At 48.8% G+C, this 20358-nt stretch overlaps 1 protein-coding gene across 3 annotated transcripts in view; it reads left to right on the top strand.

The window, feature by feature from the left end:
• The window catches only part of NTM (neurotrimin), a 917634-nt gene that overhangs the window by 726934 nt on the left and 170342 nt on the right, over window positions 1-20358 (top strand). For all 3 annotated transcript variants that reach the window (XM_065936484.1, XM_065936486.1, XM_065936485.1), the window contains one exon: window positions 14039-14271. In XM_065936484.1, the coding sequence (XP_065792556.1) occupies window positions 14039-14271 (233 nt within the window). The remainder of the gene's footprint in view (window positions 1-14038; window positions 14272-20358) is intronic.

Genomic DNA, 20358 nt, shown 5'->3' with positions numbered 1-20358 from the left:
TCAAAAATCCCTGGACAGAGGAGTCTGGTGGGCTACAATCCATGGGGTCACAAAGAGTTGGACAAGACTGAGAGGCTATCATATATATATATATATATATATATATATGATAAATATAAATATAAATATAAATTTATATAAATATAAATATAATTTTTCATATTCTTTTCCACTATGGTTTGTCATAGAATATTTAATATGGTTCCTTGTGCTGTACAGTTTGACCTTGTCGTTCATATAGTCTATATATAATAGTTTGCCTCTGCTAATCCCAAACTCCCTTTCTCTCCCTCCCCTCCCTGCTCCTTGGTAATAACAAATCTGTTCTTTATGTCTGTGAGTCTGTTTTTGTTTCATACACATGTTGACTTGTATTGTATTTTTTATTATTTAAAAATGTATATTTATGTATTTATTTGGCTGCTTTGGGTCTTAGTTGCAGCACATGAGAGCTTCATTGCATCACGTGGGATCTTGTGTTATGGTTTGCCCAAGTTGTAGCGCTTGGGCTCTGGAGAGCTCAGACTCAGTAGCTGTGGCACATGAATTCAGCTGTTGCATGGCATGTGGGATTTTAGTTCCCTGACTAGGGATCAAACCTGTGTCACCACATTTCAAGGTGGATTCTCAATCACTGGACCGCCAGGGAAGTTCCTCTATTGTATTTCAGACTAGATTTAAGTGATACCATTTGGGATTTCTTTTTGTCTGTCTGACTTAGTATGATAATCACTAGGCCCATCTATATTGCTGCAAATGGCTTTATTTCATTATTTTTGGAGGCTGAGTAATATTCCATTGCATATGCATACCACAGCTTCATCCATTCATTTTTTAAATGGACATTTAGGTTGCTTCTGTGTCTTGTGTTTGGCCACATATTCTAAAAGAGAAGTTTGGAGGTGGTCAGGGAAGGACTTGATGTCTAAAATGATGTGCCTTTCTCAAAAGGGCGACTCTATATAATGCACATGATTGTGTGAGAAGCATTGTTGCTGTTAGCTCTCTAGTGACTGTCTTACAGCCAGCATAGAAGGTACTCTTGCAGCCTCCTGCATGGGTACTGATCTGAGTATTGGACTTCGCCTCCAGGAAGATAACAAAGTGACTTCAAACAGAGCCTGGGAGCCTGAGTCCAGCTTTGTGGTTTCCAAGTGACTCTGGGAAACTTGACCCATTGCTTAGACCCTGTGGGTTCCTAGTCTCATTTTGAAGACACAAGCAATATACTTTTAGAAGAAATTCCTAAATACAGACCTTGGTTGGGGAGGGGGGGAGGTTTCCCATGCCTACCTAGAAGCAAGGCCAGCTTTAGATCAATCTACAGCATCCTGTCTGCTCTTACTCAAAATCGTGGAAGAGAGATTTGCTAGGAAATTAAAATTGGACTTTTGTTATTATCATCCTTGCTTTTCTTTAGCAAAGATGCAATAGCTGCCTCCCTCCACCAATCATTCCAAATTGGCGTGTTCCTCACTCTACAGAAAGGCAAGGGTGAAGGATGTAAAGAATAGGGAGGTACCACATCCCTGGAAGCAGTGAACGATACTCAGACAGCAGTGTGACTGCCTCCCCCACCCTCCTCTACTCCACTCCCTCTTCCTAAATTTTCTGAGCAATTTGGCCCAGGCTTTTCGTTGAGAATAATCTTCAACCCTGCAGGTAACTATATTGCAACCCTCTTTCTCCCTGGGTGTTCTTCTGATCACTGAACATTTTAAACTGGTTTTGATGAAGCTAAAACTGCCAAAGTGCATCCTGTTAGGACTCTGGGAGTACAGATGTGTGTTAGCACCACATTCTCAGTAGGAGAATGAAGCCCAGGGGTGACCAAGAAGAGGGGCGTACCCTGCAAGGCGGGACCCCTGCATCTGAAGTCCATTCACTAGTGGAGAAGGAAACAAAGGGGAGACTTGATCAGCTGTGTTGAGAAGATGCTAGGAAACCCTGTATCAGACATAGAAGCCACAAGGTCAGGGAGGCTGGAAGGTCTCCAAGTGGGACGAAGGAGATCTGTGCTTTCATCCCCTGTCTTGGCGATTCTCTGATAATTACCACTGAAGGAGCCATCATGTTGCTGATTTTACTTAATGTGCTTAAATTCTAATTAATATTATTGGATTCTTCTTAGAGGTGAAACTAAACATGCTTGTTTGCTCTTAACACCCTTCTTTCTCTCAAGAATTTGCATAAGGAGTGAAGTTATGTTGGCATTTACTGCATTTCAGCAATTGGCTTTTTTGCCTTCCCAGTTTCACTCCACTTTCTGTTCTAACCTGCTAACCTTTTCTCTCTCTGTTCACTTGGGCGAGGAGAGGACAGTTATGGGTGTCAGACAGCCCTGCGTGTCAGAGACCAGGATGCAGTGATGGGAGCCCGGGCAGGGAACTGGGAAATCCCACGGTGCTGGGGTTCCTGCAGAGACAGCTTGTCTTGTGCAGGTGAGGAAACTGAGGTGAAGCTTCACAGAAGCAGAGCAACTCACCTGTGATCACAGGTTTTAGGTTCCTGTGTCTGAGGGTAGAGATTTGTCTCTGCCTCCGGCCTTGTTTTGATAATTCCATGACATATAATTATCCATGAAAGGATTTTGCCTGCTGTCATGCATCAGAAAGTCTGAGCTATTATTTTTCTGGTTAACTAATAAAAACAACCCCAAACTCCCATGACATGTCTGCTGCATCCTCCTGCCTCACGTTTCGAGCTTTCACGGAGCCTGAATTGTGCCATGGTGATATTTGTTGGCTCGCCATGTGCGTGGGGCAGGCTCCTGAGTCGCCATGGAGGGCAGCTGGAGAGACTCTGTGTCTGGGTTGTGCCCGCGGCCAGCCTGGTCTCAGAGGAGCCTAGTTTGGGGTGGAGTGTGCCTGCCGTGTGCCTTCCCTCTGGACATTGATGAACTGGAGGTGAGGATGGGCAAGGTGCCATGCTGAGCCACGGGGGTCAATAAAAAAGAAAATGCATGAGCCCTGCCTTCACAGTGAGCACGTGGTCTAGGCACTGACAGGGTGACCACGGACGGAGGCATTGCAGGGTGGTGGATGTCAGCACAGGCGTGGCAGGTGGGAAGGAAGGTGCATGTGGGGAGGAGGGGGGGAGAGGTGCTCTAGGCAGACAGATGGGGCGGCATGGGATGTGGAAACTCATCAACACACCCTGAGATACGCTCCTTTACAAGGTGATGGGTCTGGATGAGGCTGGGGCCTCCTGGTAAGCTGTTCTGAAATGTCATACTGAGGGCTCTGGACACCACTGGAGGCTTGGGAACAAATGAGTCTCCAACAGGTTTGCTAGAAAGGTCCTTCCAGCAGAAAGAGAGGCTGGAGGCCAGAGGTCAGTTAGGAGAGGCCGGTGTGGCTGCCCCCCAGGGGAGTGAGGTGGGAGTCTCTCCACCCAACCCATTGCCTGGAGTTCAGAAGGAGGTCAAAGGAGCTTTGGGATGATTTGAGCTGCTGTTGAAGGGTCAAGATCAGAAGGTAATTTATGCAGAAAAAGATGGAGCTCTCCTCCAGCCCAGTGAGAATCCCTTCCTACAGAGACCAGCTAATAGAGAGTTTCGCTTAAAGCACCAGGGGATGCTGTGAAGGACTTGCATAATCACTTGCCCAGTGTTGGTTGAAGGAAATTACTCCGCTCGGATCAGCTGATGTATCTCCAACCACATGAGGGTTGACTCCATGGCTGCATCTTTTCTTCTGAGTGCCCGCCGCCTCCCCTTCCAGCCGCCCTCACCCTCCAGGATCCTTCCTGCTCTTCCTGCTGCTTGGGGAGGCGGCCAGAGGGGTGGAGAGCATCCCTCTGTGCAAGGCTCCCTGCTTTTGGTTCAGGGCTGGGCTTTGTGCTTTCAGAGTTAAGATTGTGTCCATCTTTTCCAAGTCTGTCTGGTGTCTGTTACTGAATGTCCATGCAGATCCCTTGCTTGCTTTCTTATAAGCAGTTGTTATCTTCTTTGTAGGATAAGCTCCTAAAATATAGATAGTAAGGAACACGTTTTGTTCTAAGAAGAGAGCAGAGCATCCCCACAGGCATAGAAGCACAGTAAATAGCTGTTTAATGCTGAGCGTGATGATGGAGGCATGGATTTGGTGACTTGGAAAATCATACCAAAGCGAGGGGTATGTGTGTTCACACGCAAGGCTTTAAACATCAGCGCCTCCCTGTTCTTCTCGAGTTCCTTCTACTTTCAGGTGTGTTGTGTACTTTTAGGTACAACATATGTTGTATGTTTCTTTGAACCTTGGATGGCCTTGAGGATTGAGTGGGCAGATAAGTTTATTTCCCATTTGACACATAGGAAAACCGAATCACAGAAAGGGTGGGGACCCAGGCTTGTCATAGGAGATGAGATAAGAAGACAAGGACCCAGCTGGCTCGACCCTGTGGAAGTCAGGCCAGAAGTTCAGGGCCTGGTCACTGCTTCTCTTCGCTGTGAACTGGGAACTGAGGTTCCAGCAGATAAAATACCCCAGTGTCTGGCAAACTCCAGATGGGAGAGATCTTAAAATCCAAGTAATGCCTGGTGCATTGTCAAGCTTTCAGAATGCTCAGTGCACAATCTCTCTTGGAATCCACCAACCCCAGAAAACACTGTTGTTTTAGGTCAAGTTAAGGAATCAGGAGGTGCAAGTTCCCATCCCCAACCTTTTTTTCTTTTTTTTTTTAAATTTCTGTTGGAGTAGAGTTGCTTTATAGTGTGTTAGATTCTGCTGCATAGCAAAGTGAATCAGCCATACATATACATATATCCCCTCCTTTTTGGATTTTCCTTCCCATTTAGATCACCACAGAGCATTGAGTAGAGTTCCTTGTGCTACACAGCAGGTTCTCATTAGTTATTTATTTTATACATAGTAGTGTATATACATCAGTCCCAATCTCCCAATCTGTCTTACCTTGCAACTCCATTTTGAACTAAATAGCTATATAGCTGTAGGCTTAAGAGGGACATAGCTGTGTGTCTAAATGTCTCCAGGGTCTGTATCTATAGATGACTTCTCAGGCCCCTCCAAGCACCAAATATACACCTTCTGCAAAGTTCTCAGTGTAACACCTTCCCTGGCACATAGACGCAGCACATAGACCTATTTATTTTCTGTGCAACACCACATACTATCCTCTCATAAAATGCCCACAATTGATTATAATCTGTCTCAGCTTCTCTTTGGCAGAGCAGAATATCTGTGTCTGTCTTATTCATCCTATGTGGCATCACTTAAGCACCCAACACACTGCATGGTCCATACGAGATCCTCACTGAACACTTGTCAAACAAGTGAAGAATTCGATAAACCCCTAACCCTAACCCTAACCACAGCCACACCTCCGGAGGCTATTTTCTTCCCGTGGAGGCAACTCCCCTCCCCTGTGCTCCTGCTCTGTATGTTTAGTTCAAGGCGCGCTCAGAACTCACTGTCCTGCCCTGAAATTCCCAGTCCACATGCCCGCCCCCCACCTCCAGGCAGCTGACACCCCCACCAGGAGGCTGGGTTGCCCCTTTGCCCCGTGGTGTCAGCACCCCGGGGTGGCCCCTGCCTACCCGGCTCACTCACCTGGCTGCCGGCTCCTCTCCGCACCTCCAGAGCAGGACCTCGTTGCCCACGCCCCCACCCCGACCCTGTGCTGGTTCCTCCCCGCAGCCTCCCAAGCATCTCATGCAGCCTTTCTCCTGGGGTCACCCCCGATTGCAAAACATTTGTCAGAATTACCAACAGGATCATCTTAGTTCTGGAGCCCCAGAAGCCAGCCCTGAGAGGCGAATTTGTGTGAATGTGACTTATTAAGGGCTTGTTCCCGGAGAGATCACAGAAGGAGCGGGGTGGGGTAGCCAGGAAGCGCAGGTGTCCCCGAAGGGGGCTCCCAGGGGGCCTGCTCCCACCGCCGGCGCCCCACTGCCGCCCTGGGGACACACACCCCTCCCCGGGCACCTCAGCCCCTGGGAGTGGGTGCAGAGGGGCACCCACCGTCTAAGGCAGCCTCCGGGGAGAGGCAGGTGTGGCCGCTTTAGAAGAGAAGTGCAGAACCAGGTCAGGGGCACAGATATAACACGAGCGCCCCAGGGGCCTGGGCCGACAGACTGCAGCCACGCGCTGCAGAGGTGGGGACACCTTGTGGATGCAGGATGGTGACTCGCGCCCGGCTTCCTGACTCCCTGGTCCAAGTGCCGTTTTGTCTCCTCAGCCTTGAGCTTCTCCCCAGCTGGTGGTTCGAGTCCTCACCATAGGTCATCCTGAATGGTGACAGGAGGGCATCAGAGGCAGGATCCAGGCCTGCGGGAGGGATTCCAAGTGTGTCCAAACAAGGAGCTGGAGCTGAAACTTGCCCCAGAGATGGGACCAGCATGGCACATATGCTGCTTCGTCTGAGGCTGACTCCCACGCATAGAGTGCCAGGCTGGCGCGTCTTCCCCAGCCACCCCCAGCTCTGGGCTCAGGGACACTGGGGACTTCCAGACCTGTTTCCAGCATGGCAGGGCACCCTGATACACACCGTCCCCCCCAGGGTACCTGAGCGAGTCTTGTTTTTCCAAGTGTACCTGTGAACAATGTAAGCTTGGACCAAGATTAGTGCATCCCCCTGTGGCTCTCCTGCCAGCTGGTCCACCATCTCCAGGATGAAGCTCCATCTCACATGTGGGCTCTATACAGTCTGGCTGTCAGGACAGGATGGCTGCCGGGATCAGAGACTCAGATGAGAAGAAGCAGGCTCTTTTGCCTCCGGGGATCTGGCCCCTCCTCCCAGGGCAGGCCACCCTCGGAGAAGGGGCGGGGCTTAGGCTTGGTGCTTCTGTGGCTGGGTGACCCTTGATGACTTTTTTGGGTGGCCACTGCAGAGCTCTTCAGTTTGGGTCTCTGGTCTTTCCTATCTTCAGGAGAAAGGAGACAGTCCCTCACGTGGCTTGCTGCCTTAATTCCTGTAGGGAAAAGATGGCACGCTCAAACTAGGCAATTTGAGGAGAGTTTAATAAAGTGGATGTTTAAAAAATAAATAAATAAAGTGGATGTTTACAAAGGTGCAGTCAAAGTGCAGGAAAGACCACGAAGGTTAGTTAGGACCCCCAGGAGTAAATGGGGTGGGAGTGGGGGTTGGCTGATACCTCCAGGTCTCGAATAGTGAAAGGAGGAGGTTGAAGCTCTTACCAGGGACAGAGGTCCCTGGCCAGGAGCTGTGACCTCTGACAGGAATGTGGACAGCTGGTGGTAAGCCCTCCCCTGCCCATCAACTGACCCAACAAGAGGTCGGAGATCAGGAAACAGTCAATGTGACCCACACTAGCCAGTCTGCGGCGGATGGAGGGGACACAGAAAGAGCAGGACACTCACTCACTGGCTTGATCTCACCTACCTTTTCCACCAAAGCCTGATGCTCCTTACAGGCGAAATGTCCATCCTTTTGCCAACACGCTGGTGTCTTTCCATAGCTCCGCTGTAATTTGCCATGCTGTTTTCTCTACCTGAAATGCTATGCCTTGCTCTGTTCTCTTTAGCAAACTCCTTCCAACCTCAAAGGCCACCTTGACTCTCACAAGACCCAGATTGCCTTGAAAGTAGCCAAAAATCCTTGGAACAGAGAGACACATGTTGTATGCCCCCTCCCCGACTCATATTACAGATAGACAGGATGGATGGTCTTCAGAGCACACGTCTTTGTTTTCTCTGGAAGGCAAAACAGTAGCAGTTGAGCGATGTGAGGCCAGTGTGAACTGTGAGTTCAATGTTTGTGTCTGTAGGTGACCCAAGCCAATTTCATACAAGTGTCTATTCCAGTAGGGTCAAAATTGGGTTTCCCTGATGGCTCAGTGGGTGAAGAATTGGCCTGCAATGCGGGAAGACCTGGGTTCAATCCCTGAGTTGGAAAGATCTCCCTGGAGGAGAGCATGACAACCCACTCCAGTATACTTGCCTAGAGAATCCCATGGACAGAGGAACCTTCCAAAGGATCACAAAGAGTCGGACGTGACTGAGCGACTAAATACACACACACAGGGTCAAAATTAGCAACCCTCCTCGCCCCTGCAGTAAAGAGCTAAGGTGACAGCTGTTTTCTGCTGAATTTTCAGCAGGTGGGTGATGGAGCATCCTGGTTTGCCTGTTGGTTGGTATCCTGCAGAAGCGGACGTGGGAGATGCACAGGCCAGTTGGTATTTCCAGGCCCTCCTCGTTGTGATGCTTTGCCCTGAAACTTGAAGGGAGGTGCCGGGCACAAGCTCAGAGGAACCAGACTTAGGGGCAGCCGGACCATTTCTGCGAGATAAGAGGAGATTGTGATCAGGTGCTGTGAAGGGCGGAAGCACCTACTTTGCCGTAGGCTCAAATGTTGCTGGAGACGTGTTGCTTTTCAAAGGCAGTTAAAGGGCCATTTGAGAGAAGGGACGGGTGGATTACCCACTGTCCAGGCCCATTATAGTCCTCAGATCTTCAGGCAGGTGTGTTTGAGAAAGGCCGAGGCAGAATTGTTCTATCTTTCTTCAATAATCCTTCTCTTTATTTCAACACTCTTTTTGTCTGTCTTCAGAAGGTGCCAAGCAGATCTTTCTGCACTATTTTTCTTCCAGCTTCCAGGTTCCTATTTCTCTCTCTGTCTCTTTTTTTCCTTTCCTCCCAAATCCAGGAGGAGCTTGAGGCCCCGAATCCACATTTTATGTTTTATCTCTGCAGCACTCTTCTTAGCCTTGCTTAATCATTTTCTCTTGCTATTCCTCTATGTACGAATGCAGCCACTGTAATAAAGCTGCTATTCATCAGCGGGAGATTAAGGGCACAGAGGGCTGCGTTTTCAGAGCCTTGGTATCATCGGAGCAGCTGCAGAAAATTTCAGGTGTATCAGCTCTCCCCGCCATGCACTGCATTCAGGTCGTGGTCTGGCATGGCTCCATGGGGCTGGTCCTCTTCTGGGCAAACCACACGTGAGACTCCTCATCATCAAAGGGGATTCAGGCTATCCATGCAGGCCGGACACCCTTGATGGCATGCACTCACATGGACCAGGCCCATTCTCTGTAAGAAGAACCCTCTCCAAGGAAAGGAGCAGGGTGAGGACAGACATACTGAGGAGGACACGGCCCAGCAGTGAAAGGGTGAACACGCCATGCCTCCCAGGTTTTCTCTGTCTGTCTGGATCCTGCCAGGATGTTGCATACAGGCGATACCATGCATGGTCCATGGGGGTCTACACATGGGAAAGGAGAGCCTCCAGTCTGGTGAGAAGGGAGGACCTATCAGAGAAGTAGGGAAGGCTGAGGGCTACTGGCTGGAGGGCTGGAGTGTAGAGGCAAGTGAGGGCAGGCACTGAGGCTCTGAATGGAGAGATGATTGGAGTTTGGGGAGTCCCAAGGCTCAGGCTGGAAGCCCAGTGTGAGCAGAAGTTGTTCCTCTGTTCTTTGCATGTGTCGCAGGACGAGCAGAGGAAAGGATGCTCAGGGTGGGTGTCTGGTGCATCTCAAGGTTGTGGGAGAGGGATGGAGACCTTCAAGGTTGGGGCAGGGAGTCTTCTATCCTTCCTGGCTCTCTCCTTCTCTTCCTGGCCTGCCTCACGCCAGCCTGACTCCTTCTCCAGTGACAAGTAGCCATGTCTTGTTACTCTCACCTGGATTAGTTAGGGCCGGTTGAGTTTGAAGCTTTACTTACTCCTGATTAATTTTACAGTTGATCCCCTTCCTGGGGGAGTTGAAATAGCAATGAAATACATCTGATTTTAGGAGTAATTTTGTCTAAGTGAATTAAGGGCTATCCCTGGAAAAAGAGAGCCTGATGACTGAGTTTTCCACCCAGTCTTCTCCCGACTCCCACTAACCAAAGCTTCGGTTCTGCTTGGAAGTGCACTCATGCTCTTTTCACTTTGTTTTTTTTTTTAAACTACCTGGGAGAATTGTCTCCTGTACATTGTTGTAGAGACTAGATAAATGAGACAGATAGAAGGGGGCAGGTGTAAGGAAGGGCCCGGAGTTGGCTGCCAGGTTACCTTTGCGATCCAGCTCTGCAGAAGCCACATTAATTCCGTGGAGACTCAGCAAGACTGATATCCAGCAGTGACAGTTTGGACATCTACTCATGACCTTGGAAGTGCCCCAAGCCAGGGTGGAAGCTATGCCAGTTTTTCCATATAGTATTTCACAAGGGGGCCGCCTAACCATGCTGAAATTGGGTGTGTTGGAGCATGAGTGCTTCTGCAAATGGCCGTGTTTGGCCCTGTGAGTGTGGTGCAGTGTGGTGAGACCACTTCCATTTCAGTCAATTTCCAGTCATTAGACTCTCGCGAGAAAGCCCAGCGTGGTCCTCTCGTGTTCACCAGGAGGCTGCGAGATGCTCCCTTGATGGGCATCAGAAACAATTATCCAGGCAGTTTAGAGGTTGTTGATCAGCCTGTCCTGCAGCAGCTCCGTTACCTGGTGTCTGGTTGCATTTAAGCTGCTGGAGGAGAAAATAGCCAGGACTCTGCTTCTGGCTTGTCAAGAGTATGTCGGTCGTAAGAAAGTTCTCTCCTATAAAGTAGTAGAAAAGTGTTTTAAATGAGAGTCGTTTCCTCATGCCTATTGTGCTGCAGCTTTTATGTCACCAACCACCAGAGAAATGTCTAAATTAATGGTTCTCAAAATGGGGTCACCAGCCCAGGTAGGGGCCGAGCAGTCTGTCCTTTATCAGGAATTACAGGTGGTTCTGGTGCTTGTTGAATTTAAGTGTTGTGGGGACTTTAAAAAATATATTTTAATGCAAAATATTTGCTTTAAAATGTTGTGCTGGCTTCTGCCACACATTAAAATGAATCGGCCACAGATATACCATATATCCCCTCCCTCTTGAACCTTCCTCCCATCTCCCACTCCACCCCACCTCCCTAGGTTGTCACAGAGCACTGGGCCGAGTTCCCTGTGTCACACAGCAAATTCCGACTGGCTATCTATTTTACATATGATAATAGATTTATTTCCATGCTAGTCTCTCAATTCATCCCATTATGGGGACTTTTGAGAGGCCCTGGATAAGGACATTCAAGATCCCTGACTTTAGGGAAAACAAACAAAAACTGGGTTTGAATCTTGTTTCTGCAGCTTACTTATCAAGGTCATCAGTTCATTTGGATATTTGTTAGACTCAGTTAGCCTCATCTGTAAATTGGCAGTAATAAGTGAACCCAACCAAGTTTTTTGAGATGATAAAACAACACACAGCATACACTTGCAGTGTGTATGTGCTAAGTCGCTTCAGTTGTATCTGACTCTTTGCAACCCCATGGGCTATAGCCTGCCAGGCTCCTCTGTCCATGGGGGATTCTCCAGGCAAGACTACTGGAGTGGGCTGCCATGCCCTCCTCCAGGGGATCTTCCTGACCCAGGGATTGAACCTGCATCTCTCACATCTCCTGCGGTGGCAGGCGGGTTCTTTACCTCTAGTGCCACCTGGGAAGCCCCATAGACTTGCAGGGTACCTAGCATATAGTATTATGTGTTCGGTAAACATTAGCCAGGAGTATAAGTTTAGCCAACTCCTCCATTTGCGTCCAAGCAAAATCCTGAGCAGTGTTGCCCTTAAGGTCGTGAATATGAATGACATCCCAGGTACAATGCTAGCAAAGCAAGCTGTGGAGTGTGTTGTTCTTAAGGGATTTCACACCATTATGGTTCAAATCCACAGTTCAGTGAGGTAGCCTGAGAGGAAGAGCATCAGGTGTGCAAGGAAAGCACAGCCTCAGGGGAGGTCCAGCATCAGGTGCTTCCTCCATCGGCTGCACTTTCCCAGGTATGTTCAGGATATTGTTATCGCAGCTGACAGCAAGTGTGCTCTAGACCGGCTCAGACTGCAAGTGCCTTCTGGTGACTGGAGAGCTTATTAAAATACAGGTTCCAGTTCATTACATCTGAGGTGGGGGCCTGAGAATCTGTGTTTCAAATAAGCTCCCAAGTGATGCTCATCTGCTGGTTTTCTGATCGCACTTTCCTGTGGTGAAGTGCTATTAATAGCTCAGTGCTCCTCAAGCCTTCATATGCATATGATTCCCTCTAGATTTATGCTGTTGAAGAAATGGTCTGGGGGCCGCCAGCACTGTCATCTCCTGGGAGCTTACTGAAACTGCAGAATCTCAGGCTCCACCCCAGATGTACCAAATCAGAATGTACATTTCAGTAAGAGTCCAAGGAAATTTAGAAAATGTGACATCCATTCAGGGTGTGTGTTTATTCACATTGGACCCTGCTCTGGTTAAATGCCATGCTCTCACCGCCTTGAAATTCTTAATAATTCTTGAACAAAGGGTTCGGCCTTTGTGTTTTGCACTGAAAACCACAAATCATGCAGCCTGGTCCTGGACACCCCTCTCTACATCCATGCTTTTCAAACTTAGGTGGGTACATGACCCAACTGGGGTATTGTTAGGAATGTGTGTCTGTCTTCCAAAAGATTCTGAATCCGTAGGACAAGAAGATCTGTAACAAACACCTCACCTGATTTTGATGCAAGTGGTCCATGCCCACTTTCAGAAATACTCCCCTGGTCAGCTTTCCCATCATTTCTCTCCTTTATTGTCCAAAAAAAAAAAAAAAAACACACAAAAAATGCAGTAAGCGGCACGAAGTGAGCTGGACAGCGGACAGAGGTGTTTCTGGTTGAGCAGTTTTCCCCACAGGGGCTCTCAGCAAGCCTCCACACCTGCGCCTGAGAGGCCCAGCAATGATCCTGTGACATTTACATAAGTACGAGGGGAGAGGATGCACAGCACAGGAGAGCGGTCTCGAGAGGGACCGCCTGGGGGAGCGGACGGGCCTGGCAGGAGTCCTCAGGCTTTTTATGGTCACAGACAACTTTGAGAATTCAGTGGAAGCCACTGTCCCTCCCCACTGGAAACCTCACCTTTGCACATCCTAAGGGGAACCCAGGACTAGGAATTAGAACCTAGCTGAGAGGGCTGACTCCATCACCCCCTTGCTCTCTGTCCTGGGCAAGTCATCAGACCATTCTGACCCTAGAGGCCTGATCTTTAAGGCAGAGAATGGTAAGATCATCTATCTCAGCAATTTGCTGCAAGAATCACAGTGTGGATGTAAAAGCGCTTTGTACTCTGCAGAAGAAGATATAAATTGGACGCAATATTGTACCTACTGTGGCTCTGTTGCTATTTTCAGCCTTATACTCAGGATCAGGACACTGCATTTGTGAATTTAGCCTCAGGCCATAGAACATATTCTGTGTAGCTAGAGAAGGAAATGAATGCAGAGAAACTTGATGAGGACTTGGCGAGAGTAGCTAGGAAATTTGAAAGTGCAGGAAAAGAGAAGGGAGCTTCCACAATTTGGGGACTCCAGATGCAGAAATAAAAGAAAGAAAATCTATTTTTACATGTGCGAACAGTTTTGAGATTTTGGAAAATGCCTTTAGTCTAGCAGTAATTGAACATTTCTGCCCCTGGGTGTAATGAAGAGAAATAGCAATGGTGGTGGTCTGTATTTAGTTTTGACTTCAAAAGCCTTCTGTTGGAATCTGCTATTCTGAGATGAGAGGAAGAATGTTTAGTAGTTAAAGTCTGGGTTTCTGATCTAACACATATTATCTGTGTGATTTAGGAGAGGCGTTCAGTGTCTTTTTTCTTCAATTCTTTTCACCAATAGGACCTTCCTTATGGCGTTTTTATGAGTATTGGACAACTTAGTACACCCAGAACACTTAGAAAGTAATGCGAGGAATTATCATCATGCACATCCTGGAAATCTCAGAGGGAGGGGAGGTAGGGTTAGTCCCAGGGCCCAGCTATTCTTGGGATGGACAATGACTCCAGGCTATAGCTATTGAATATTTAGGACTATTGAAACCATTCTGTGCTCAGGGGTTTTCAGACACAGAGTCAGTCAGGACCTGGAAGTCTGAATTAGCCAATGTTCTGAGGCTGCAGTTCTGCAAGGCCTCTGATGCTGAAACCGAGGCCAAACCAAACAGGAGGTGCCTGTGCGTACAATGGGGGCAGGATGACCAGTCATCCCAGCCTTGCCAAGAAGACCCTGATGGCATCTGTTTCCCTGTGGTCCCTTGATTTACCCATCTGGTCCTCCCTCCAGGTGCACGATTGACAACCGGGTCACCCGGGTGGCCTGGCTGAACCGCAGCACCATCCTCTACGCTGGAAATGACAAGTGGTGCCTAGACCCCCGCGTGGTCCTCCTGAGCAACACCCAGACCCAGTACAGCATCGAGATCCAGAACGTGGATGTGTATGACGAGGGCCCCTACACCTGCTCCGTGCAGACGGACAACCACCCCAAGACCTCCCGCGTCCACCTCATCGTGCAAGGTAGGCAGCCTTGGGGGCGGCCAGGGGTGGCTGGGAGGGCCTGTGTCCGACACTTTCACTGTGATCCTCAATTTAGATGAGACTGTCTGCTCCATCTGGCCAGGATGGTTTCCTGATTTTCGCTTTGCCCATAGATGCTGAAATTTCAAATCATTTTCCCATTGAATAGGACTAGGATTTGGGGCCTTTTATTTGCTCCTGATCCAATAATATATTGTCTCAGAAAATTATCTCCTCATTATTTTTTTCCTTGGTTTTTTTCTCCTTTGAGTTTTTTAAAGGTTCCATCCAGCGCTAAGCGTGCTTTATTTTCAGAGCAGTGTGTTAGCTCTTCTGGCTCTGCGCATATGTCATCCCTCACACAGCCTGCAAAGAAGGCAGAGCCGACCGCGGTGCTCTAGACACCTACCTGGGATGCAGCCATTACAGCCACCTCTGCTGTTTGCAGCTTGCTTGCTTCCTATTTCCCCTCCAGCCCTGGGCCACGTCTCCCCTTTAATACCTGCGTCTGATTCTCCATGTTTCAGTTGCACCCCACTCCCCTCCCGTTCCTCAGAGCCTCTCACCTTACCCCCAGCTTTTGAGATCTGTGTTTTTGCCTCTCTCTTACTTCTGCTGTCTCTGTGCTTCTCTGGCGCTTCTGTACTTCCCCATAAGCAGAGCACGTGCTAAACATTCAGACCACAGGTGACCACACAGACAGGTTCCTTGTTGGCGAGTCAGCGCTTTCTGACTTGGGGGAACCTCAAGTTACCAACTGTGTCTCAGGGTTTCCATCCCTAGAATGGAATCAGTGTTGCAAGCATCTGCGGTGACGATTACACGTTCCATGTACTGGAGTGTGAAACGAAAGAGGGTCTTGCACACAGAAATGCTATTAAGAGTTAACTAGGGCTTCCCAGGTGGCTCAGAGGTAAAGAATCTGCCTGCAGTACAGGAGACCTAGGTTTGATCCCTGCATCAGGAAGATCCCCTGGAGAAGGGAATGGCAACCCACTCCAGTATTCTTGCCTGGGAAATCCCATGGACAGAAGAGCCTGGTGGGCTACAGTCCTTGGAGTTGCAGAGTTGGACATGACTGAGAGACTCATGCTTTCACTTTTAAAAGATACAGTTGTTTTTAACTTTTTAAAAAGCATAGTTGTGTGTGGACCAGATACCTTATTGTATTACCTCAGAGGTGAAGCCCCCAAGTGATGGAGCTGGGGCCTCTGCTGGAGTTTCTCTCCTGTTCTTCATCCCTCTAGATGGCAGGCCAGGGGCAATATGCTCCTGGTCTCCAATAACCCCCTTGGCAGCACACCCACAGGGAGGAGAGAGCTGTGGATGGTGGGTGAAAATGCAGGGAGCAGGATGGTGGTTCAAGGAGGATGAATAGGAAGGAGCTAGAAGATTCACAGGGAGCAAGCTGGGAGAAGGCAGGAGAGAGGGCAGCTGGGGTCCAGGTGCCGATTGTGAAAGGCAAGTCGGTGGGCAGCGATGGTTAGAGGTCAGGCTGGAGGGACGCTTGCTCAGGGATTAGGCCACTGAGGCTCCTGAGCCCGTCGTGCTGCGACACACCTTGGTCACACCGCGTTGTTTGCACTTTATGTTTGTTTTTTTTCTCCTCTTCTTTTTCCAAAAGAAAATGATGATGACTTTTTTCTTTTGTTGGTCCTATATATGAATATCTTTCAAACTGCTGAGTGCAAACAGCATTTTTTAAAGGAAATGAAATTGCAGAGACAGGATCAGAGTGTATCACTAACAGAAGAATAGGTTTTGTTCCTTGAGATGGTTTCTTTCAGTGGGTGAGCGTGTTGTTGTTGTTGCGATGAATTGGCCAGAAGAAGGCTGAGAATCACTCTTCCCCAAGGGGGTTTGAAGGATGCCCCAGTGGCTCAGGTCGTAGCAGCTGGTGTGTCTGAAGCCACACCCCATGCCCTCGGCCCCATTCCCTACACACACACACACACACACACACACACACACACACACTTACCGCTGAGTGTCTGACACTGACAGAAAGACCTTAGGAGCTCTGCACCATCACAGACACTTGTGTTAGGCAGCAGGGCTTTTTTGGAGCCGGAAAAATGGAAGGAGTTGTGAGAAACTCGGAAGCCCCCGTGAAAACAAGGATCATGTTTGTGCCATTTCTTTCTTAAGTTCCCCTCTCCCTCCTCCCACACACCCATACACTCTCCCCATGAGCACCTGGCAGGTGTCTTCAGCAAAGTGCACATTTAACAAATGCTTCTTGAAGCAAATGGCTGGATTGTAGTCGCAAGGACTCACACAGACTCAAAGAGGGGAGGTTGGGTGTATAGGGGTGGGGAGGCGTGAGGGGCAGGGCATAGGGGATGGGGTCTACAACAGTGCTCCCTCCTGTCCACGCTGATGGAAAGTGTCTAATCCGCAGCTCGGCATTTATACCTCTGGCTTGGAGAGGTGGCCTCTGAGCATGACACACCTCCTTGTGTATCGAAATCTCATCTTGGGCTAATTTTCGAATGCTGATGGGTGTATTGATCTGGAAACGAGCTGGGTTAAAAAAAGCTCTGGTCTTGTCCACAGACTCAGCCCCAGCTAATCTGCTGTCGATATGCCTGGACCAGTCATTATTGACACTTTAATGAATAGAGGACCATGGTTTCTCGGAGCCAGCCTGTCCCTGCTCTTAAAAGCAATCAGACAAACTAAATACAGCCAAGCTTCCCTGTTTCTGTATTGGAAAGAGGATGCATCACCATCCAGGATTAAAAAAAAAAAAAAAAGAAACAAGAAACATATTTATCTTGGGATCATTTATTGTTCTGAACATAAACCTCATTCCCTGCAAAAGCGGACTTCTGGATTCTGTTGACATCCCCACTCAAACTTTTGCAGAACAGTGTTGAAATGAAAGATGTATGAACTTTTCAAAACTGTGTTGTGATCATTAAACACACGCTCACAGACAGACACACACATCATAGCAGCAGCAGAAAGTAAGTAAACTGATATTTTTACCCAGGAGTGTGTGTATCTGGGTATGCGTAGTCAGCTTCGTACATAAATAAACCCACACAAAAGGAAGGTAATTTTTTTTTCACAGGATCACATGAGCTTATTGAAGTCTGGGATTATGTTTCCCTCATTCCTATCAAATACCCCTGCTGCCCGACTTGTTCTCTGTACGGGGTCTCCTCTCTGGTTGTGATTCTGTGTGTTTATCCCCTGCTGATGCCTGGTTCCACCCTTGAATCTGCCTCAGTACCAGCCACTCTGCCCTCTGTACCTGCCCCCACCCTCGCCTTCATTCATAAAGGCGAGGGTGGGACATAAATCACCATTGAGAACAACTCTGCTTCCCAGGACCCTGGCCCAACTCTAGGCACATGAAAATGGATGAAATGCCACCCGTAAAGCATGAGGTCCCCTTCATGGGGAGTGGATGGAGTTGGATGCCACACCCAAGGAATTTAGTTTCTAAGTTGCTTCAGTCATGCCCGACTCTTTGTGACCCTATGGACTGTAACCCACCAGGCTCCTCTGTCCATGCGATTCTACAGGCAAGAATAGTCGAATGCTGTGCCCTCCTTCAGGGGATCTTCTCAACCCAGGGATCAAACACATGTCTCTTATATCTCCTGCATTGGCTGGCAGGTTCTTTACCCCTAGCACCACCTGGAAAGCCCCTCTGGGAGTGTAGACTTTGGCTAAATCCTTCTGGGGCTCCAACTTCCTCCAAGTCCCTGGATCCTCTCACCCCACTGGTGTGTGATCAGACATTGTAATAACATTCAGAAACCATCTCTACAGAGACCAGGCTGGTCCACTTACGTGGCCCCCACGTTTCCTAGGGCTGCTGGGCAATCGACAGTCCTCTGGCTCAAGCTCGGGGCTGAAGGCTGGGATTTTCCTTTCCTGCGCCTTCCAGAGCTTGAGTTCTTAGTGTATCTTCAGCCTTTCCACCCCTCAGGGCAAACCTTTCACTGTGTCAAGTTCTAGAGTTGTCCTTGGTTCCCTAGGGTATTTTTAAAAACCTGCTGATAATCTGTCACGTCCTTATAGTAAAAGAAAAGGGAAAGAGGGGGTGTTCAGTTCCTTTTATTAGTGGGTCCATCTCTTCTTGTCTCACTACCTGTAGTTGTTGCATTGTATTTTCTGTGTGTGTGGGTTTTTTGTTTTTTGATTTTTTTTAGGTAGGTAGCTCTGGAGCTACCTAAATTCTCCCAGAGCTTTCCAATGCTGGTGAGGGCTGGGGTGGTTTCCAAAGGTCCCGGCAGGACTGGTGAAGTGACTGGAGTGGGGACGGGGGTCAGGCAGGCCTGGGCTGCAGGGAGAGCCCTGCTATGGGCAGCCCGGGGGGCGAAGGAGCAGCTCTGGAGTTGAGCCATGGAGAGCCCCGGGCAGAGGAGGGTAGAGTGTGCAAGCCCAGGGAACTCAGCCTGCATGGCCAGGCGTGTCAGAGCAGCCGGCAGGATAGAGCTGATGGTGCTTCCGATTTGCACTGTCCCGGAGCAGCATCCGGGGAGGAGCCCAGGCAGTCACGTGGGGCGAGTGTCCACGGCACATCGGGAGCAAGGGGCAACCTTGGGAGGAGAGCGGTTCTGGAGCAGGGGTGGGAGGGAGGTGGGGGCAGGCAGCTGGGGCTGGTGGCAGGAAGGATGAGGGCCAGACGAGCAGGTGAGCTAAGTAGCTGCTCAGCAAGGTGGCTTTGAAATTAAATTCGAATTAGCTAAAACCAAATACAATTTAAAAATCTACTCCTTCAGTCTCACTGGCCACATTTCAGATGCTTCTAGAGCTACAGGGGGTGGTGGCTCCTGTACTGAACGGTGCAGATGGAATGTCCCCAGCGGCCTTGAACCATCACCTGGGCAGCAGGTGCAGAAGCCACATGGGCTTCATTGACTTCAAAGGCCAGGTATGGGGTGGAAACAGGGATGGGATTTTGGAGAGAAGACGGAAATTAGAAAAGATGGTGGTGCTTTAAATACAAGAGAGAACTTTGGGAAAAGATGTAGGTCTGGGGTTCGTCTGTTAGCTGTAGAGAGAAGGACTTCCGAAGTCAGGAACTTTGTCCTAAAAAGCAGGGGAATAACTCATAAGCTGGATAAGTGTGTGAATGAGGGGGAGGCGTGTCCACCAGCACATGGAGATTCTGGCCTTGGAGCCTGGGGCAGGGTGATGCTCACTCATCTAAAGGGCCCTGTGGTGAAGAGGCAGCAGGGTGTGGGGGCTTCAGCAGACGTGGGGGGTAACAGAGAGGGGGGCTTCAGACACTAGGAATTCTTGATTTTCTGATGCCTTGAATTCTCCATTCAAAATAAGATTGTGAAGAGTAAAAAAGACCACCCAGGGGTTTGCGTGCCCACTTAGGCAGCCAGAATGTAATCTCTGAGACCAGAGTGAGGGAACTCCATCTACGATTTATTAAAATTTGGGTCTAGCGATTTCCATCTCTTTGACCTCAGGGTGCCCTGCTTTATGAGTGTAATTAATAAGAGGCCGCTTCTCCAGTTCAGCTGCACACTTTAACTCCTTCTCCCTCTGGATCCGGTTGCCAAAGCAAACTTCTTGGAAGAGCTCTACGCTTGTCTTCATTGCTCCTTGCAAGAGGCCCCACTCTGGAAAGCAGAGTGAACAAAATTGCTTTGTACTGAATTGTTTCCAAATTCAGGACAGCATGGAAGACATCCCCAAAGCCCTCATTGTATCTATAAAAGCCCTCTAGTGCAGGGAAACCACCCTGGTGGTCTTATGGAAACTTCAGGAATGGTCTCTTTGTTGTTGTTCAGTCACTAAGTTGGGTCCAAATCTTTGCCACCCCATGGTCTGCAGCAGGACAGATTTCCCTTGTCCTTCACCATCTCCCAGAGTTTACCCAAATTCATGTCCCTTGTGTTGGTGATGCCATCCAGCCATCTCATCCTCTGCTCATCTATCAGAGGGCAGAAATTGACTGGTGGTCTGCCTGCTGAGCTTAAATCTCACTTAGAGACCTATTTGCTTGATACAGAAGAGTAGAATATAGTGCTTATAAAAATGGAGGTATTGGTATAATAATAATAATAACACGAGCTTTTGGCCCTTTATCGGTTTTCTAGACCCTATCTAGGT

Source organism: Muntiacus reevesi, chromosome 5 (genome assembly GCF_963930625.1).
Source record: "Muntiacus reevesi chromosome 5, mMunRee1.1, whole genome shotgun sequence".
Taxonomy (NCBI): Eukaryota; Metazoa; Chordata; class Mammalia; order Artiodactyla; family Cervidae; genus Muntiacus; species Muntiacus reevesi.
Note: the sequence above shows the minus strand (reverse complement) of the source record. Positions and strands in the feature narration are given on the sequence as shown.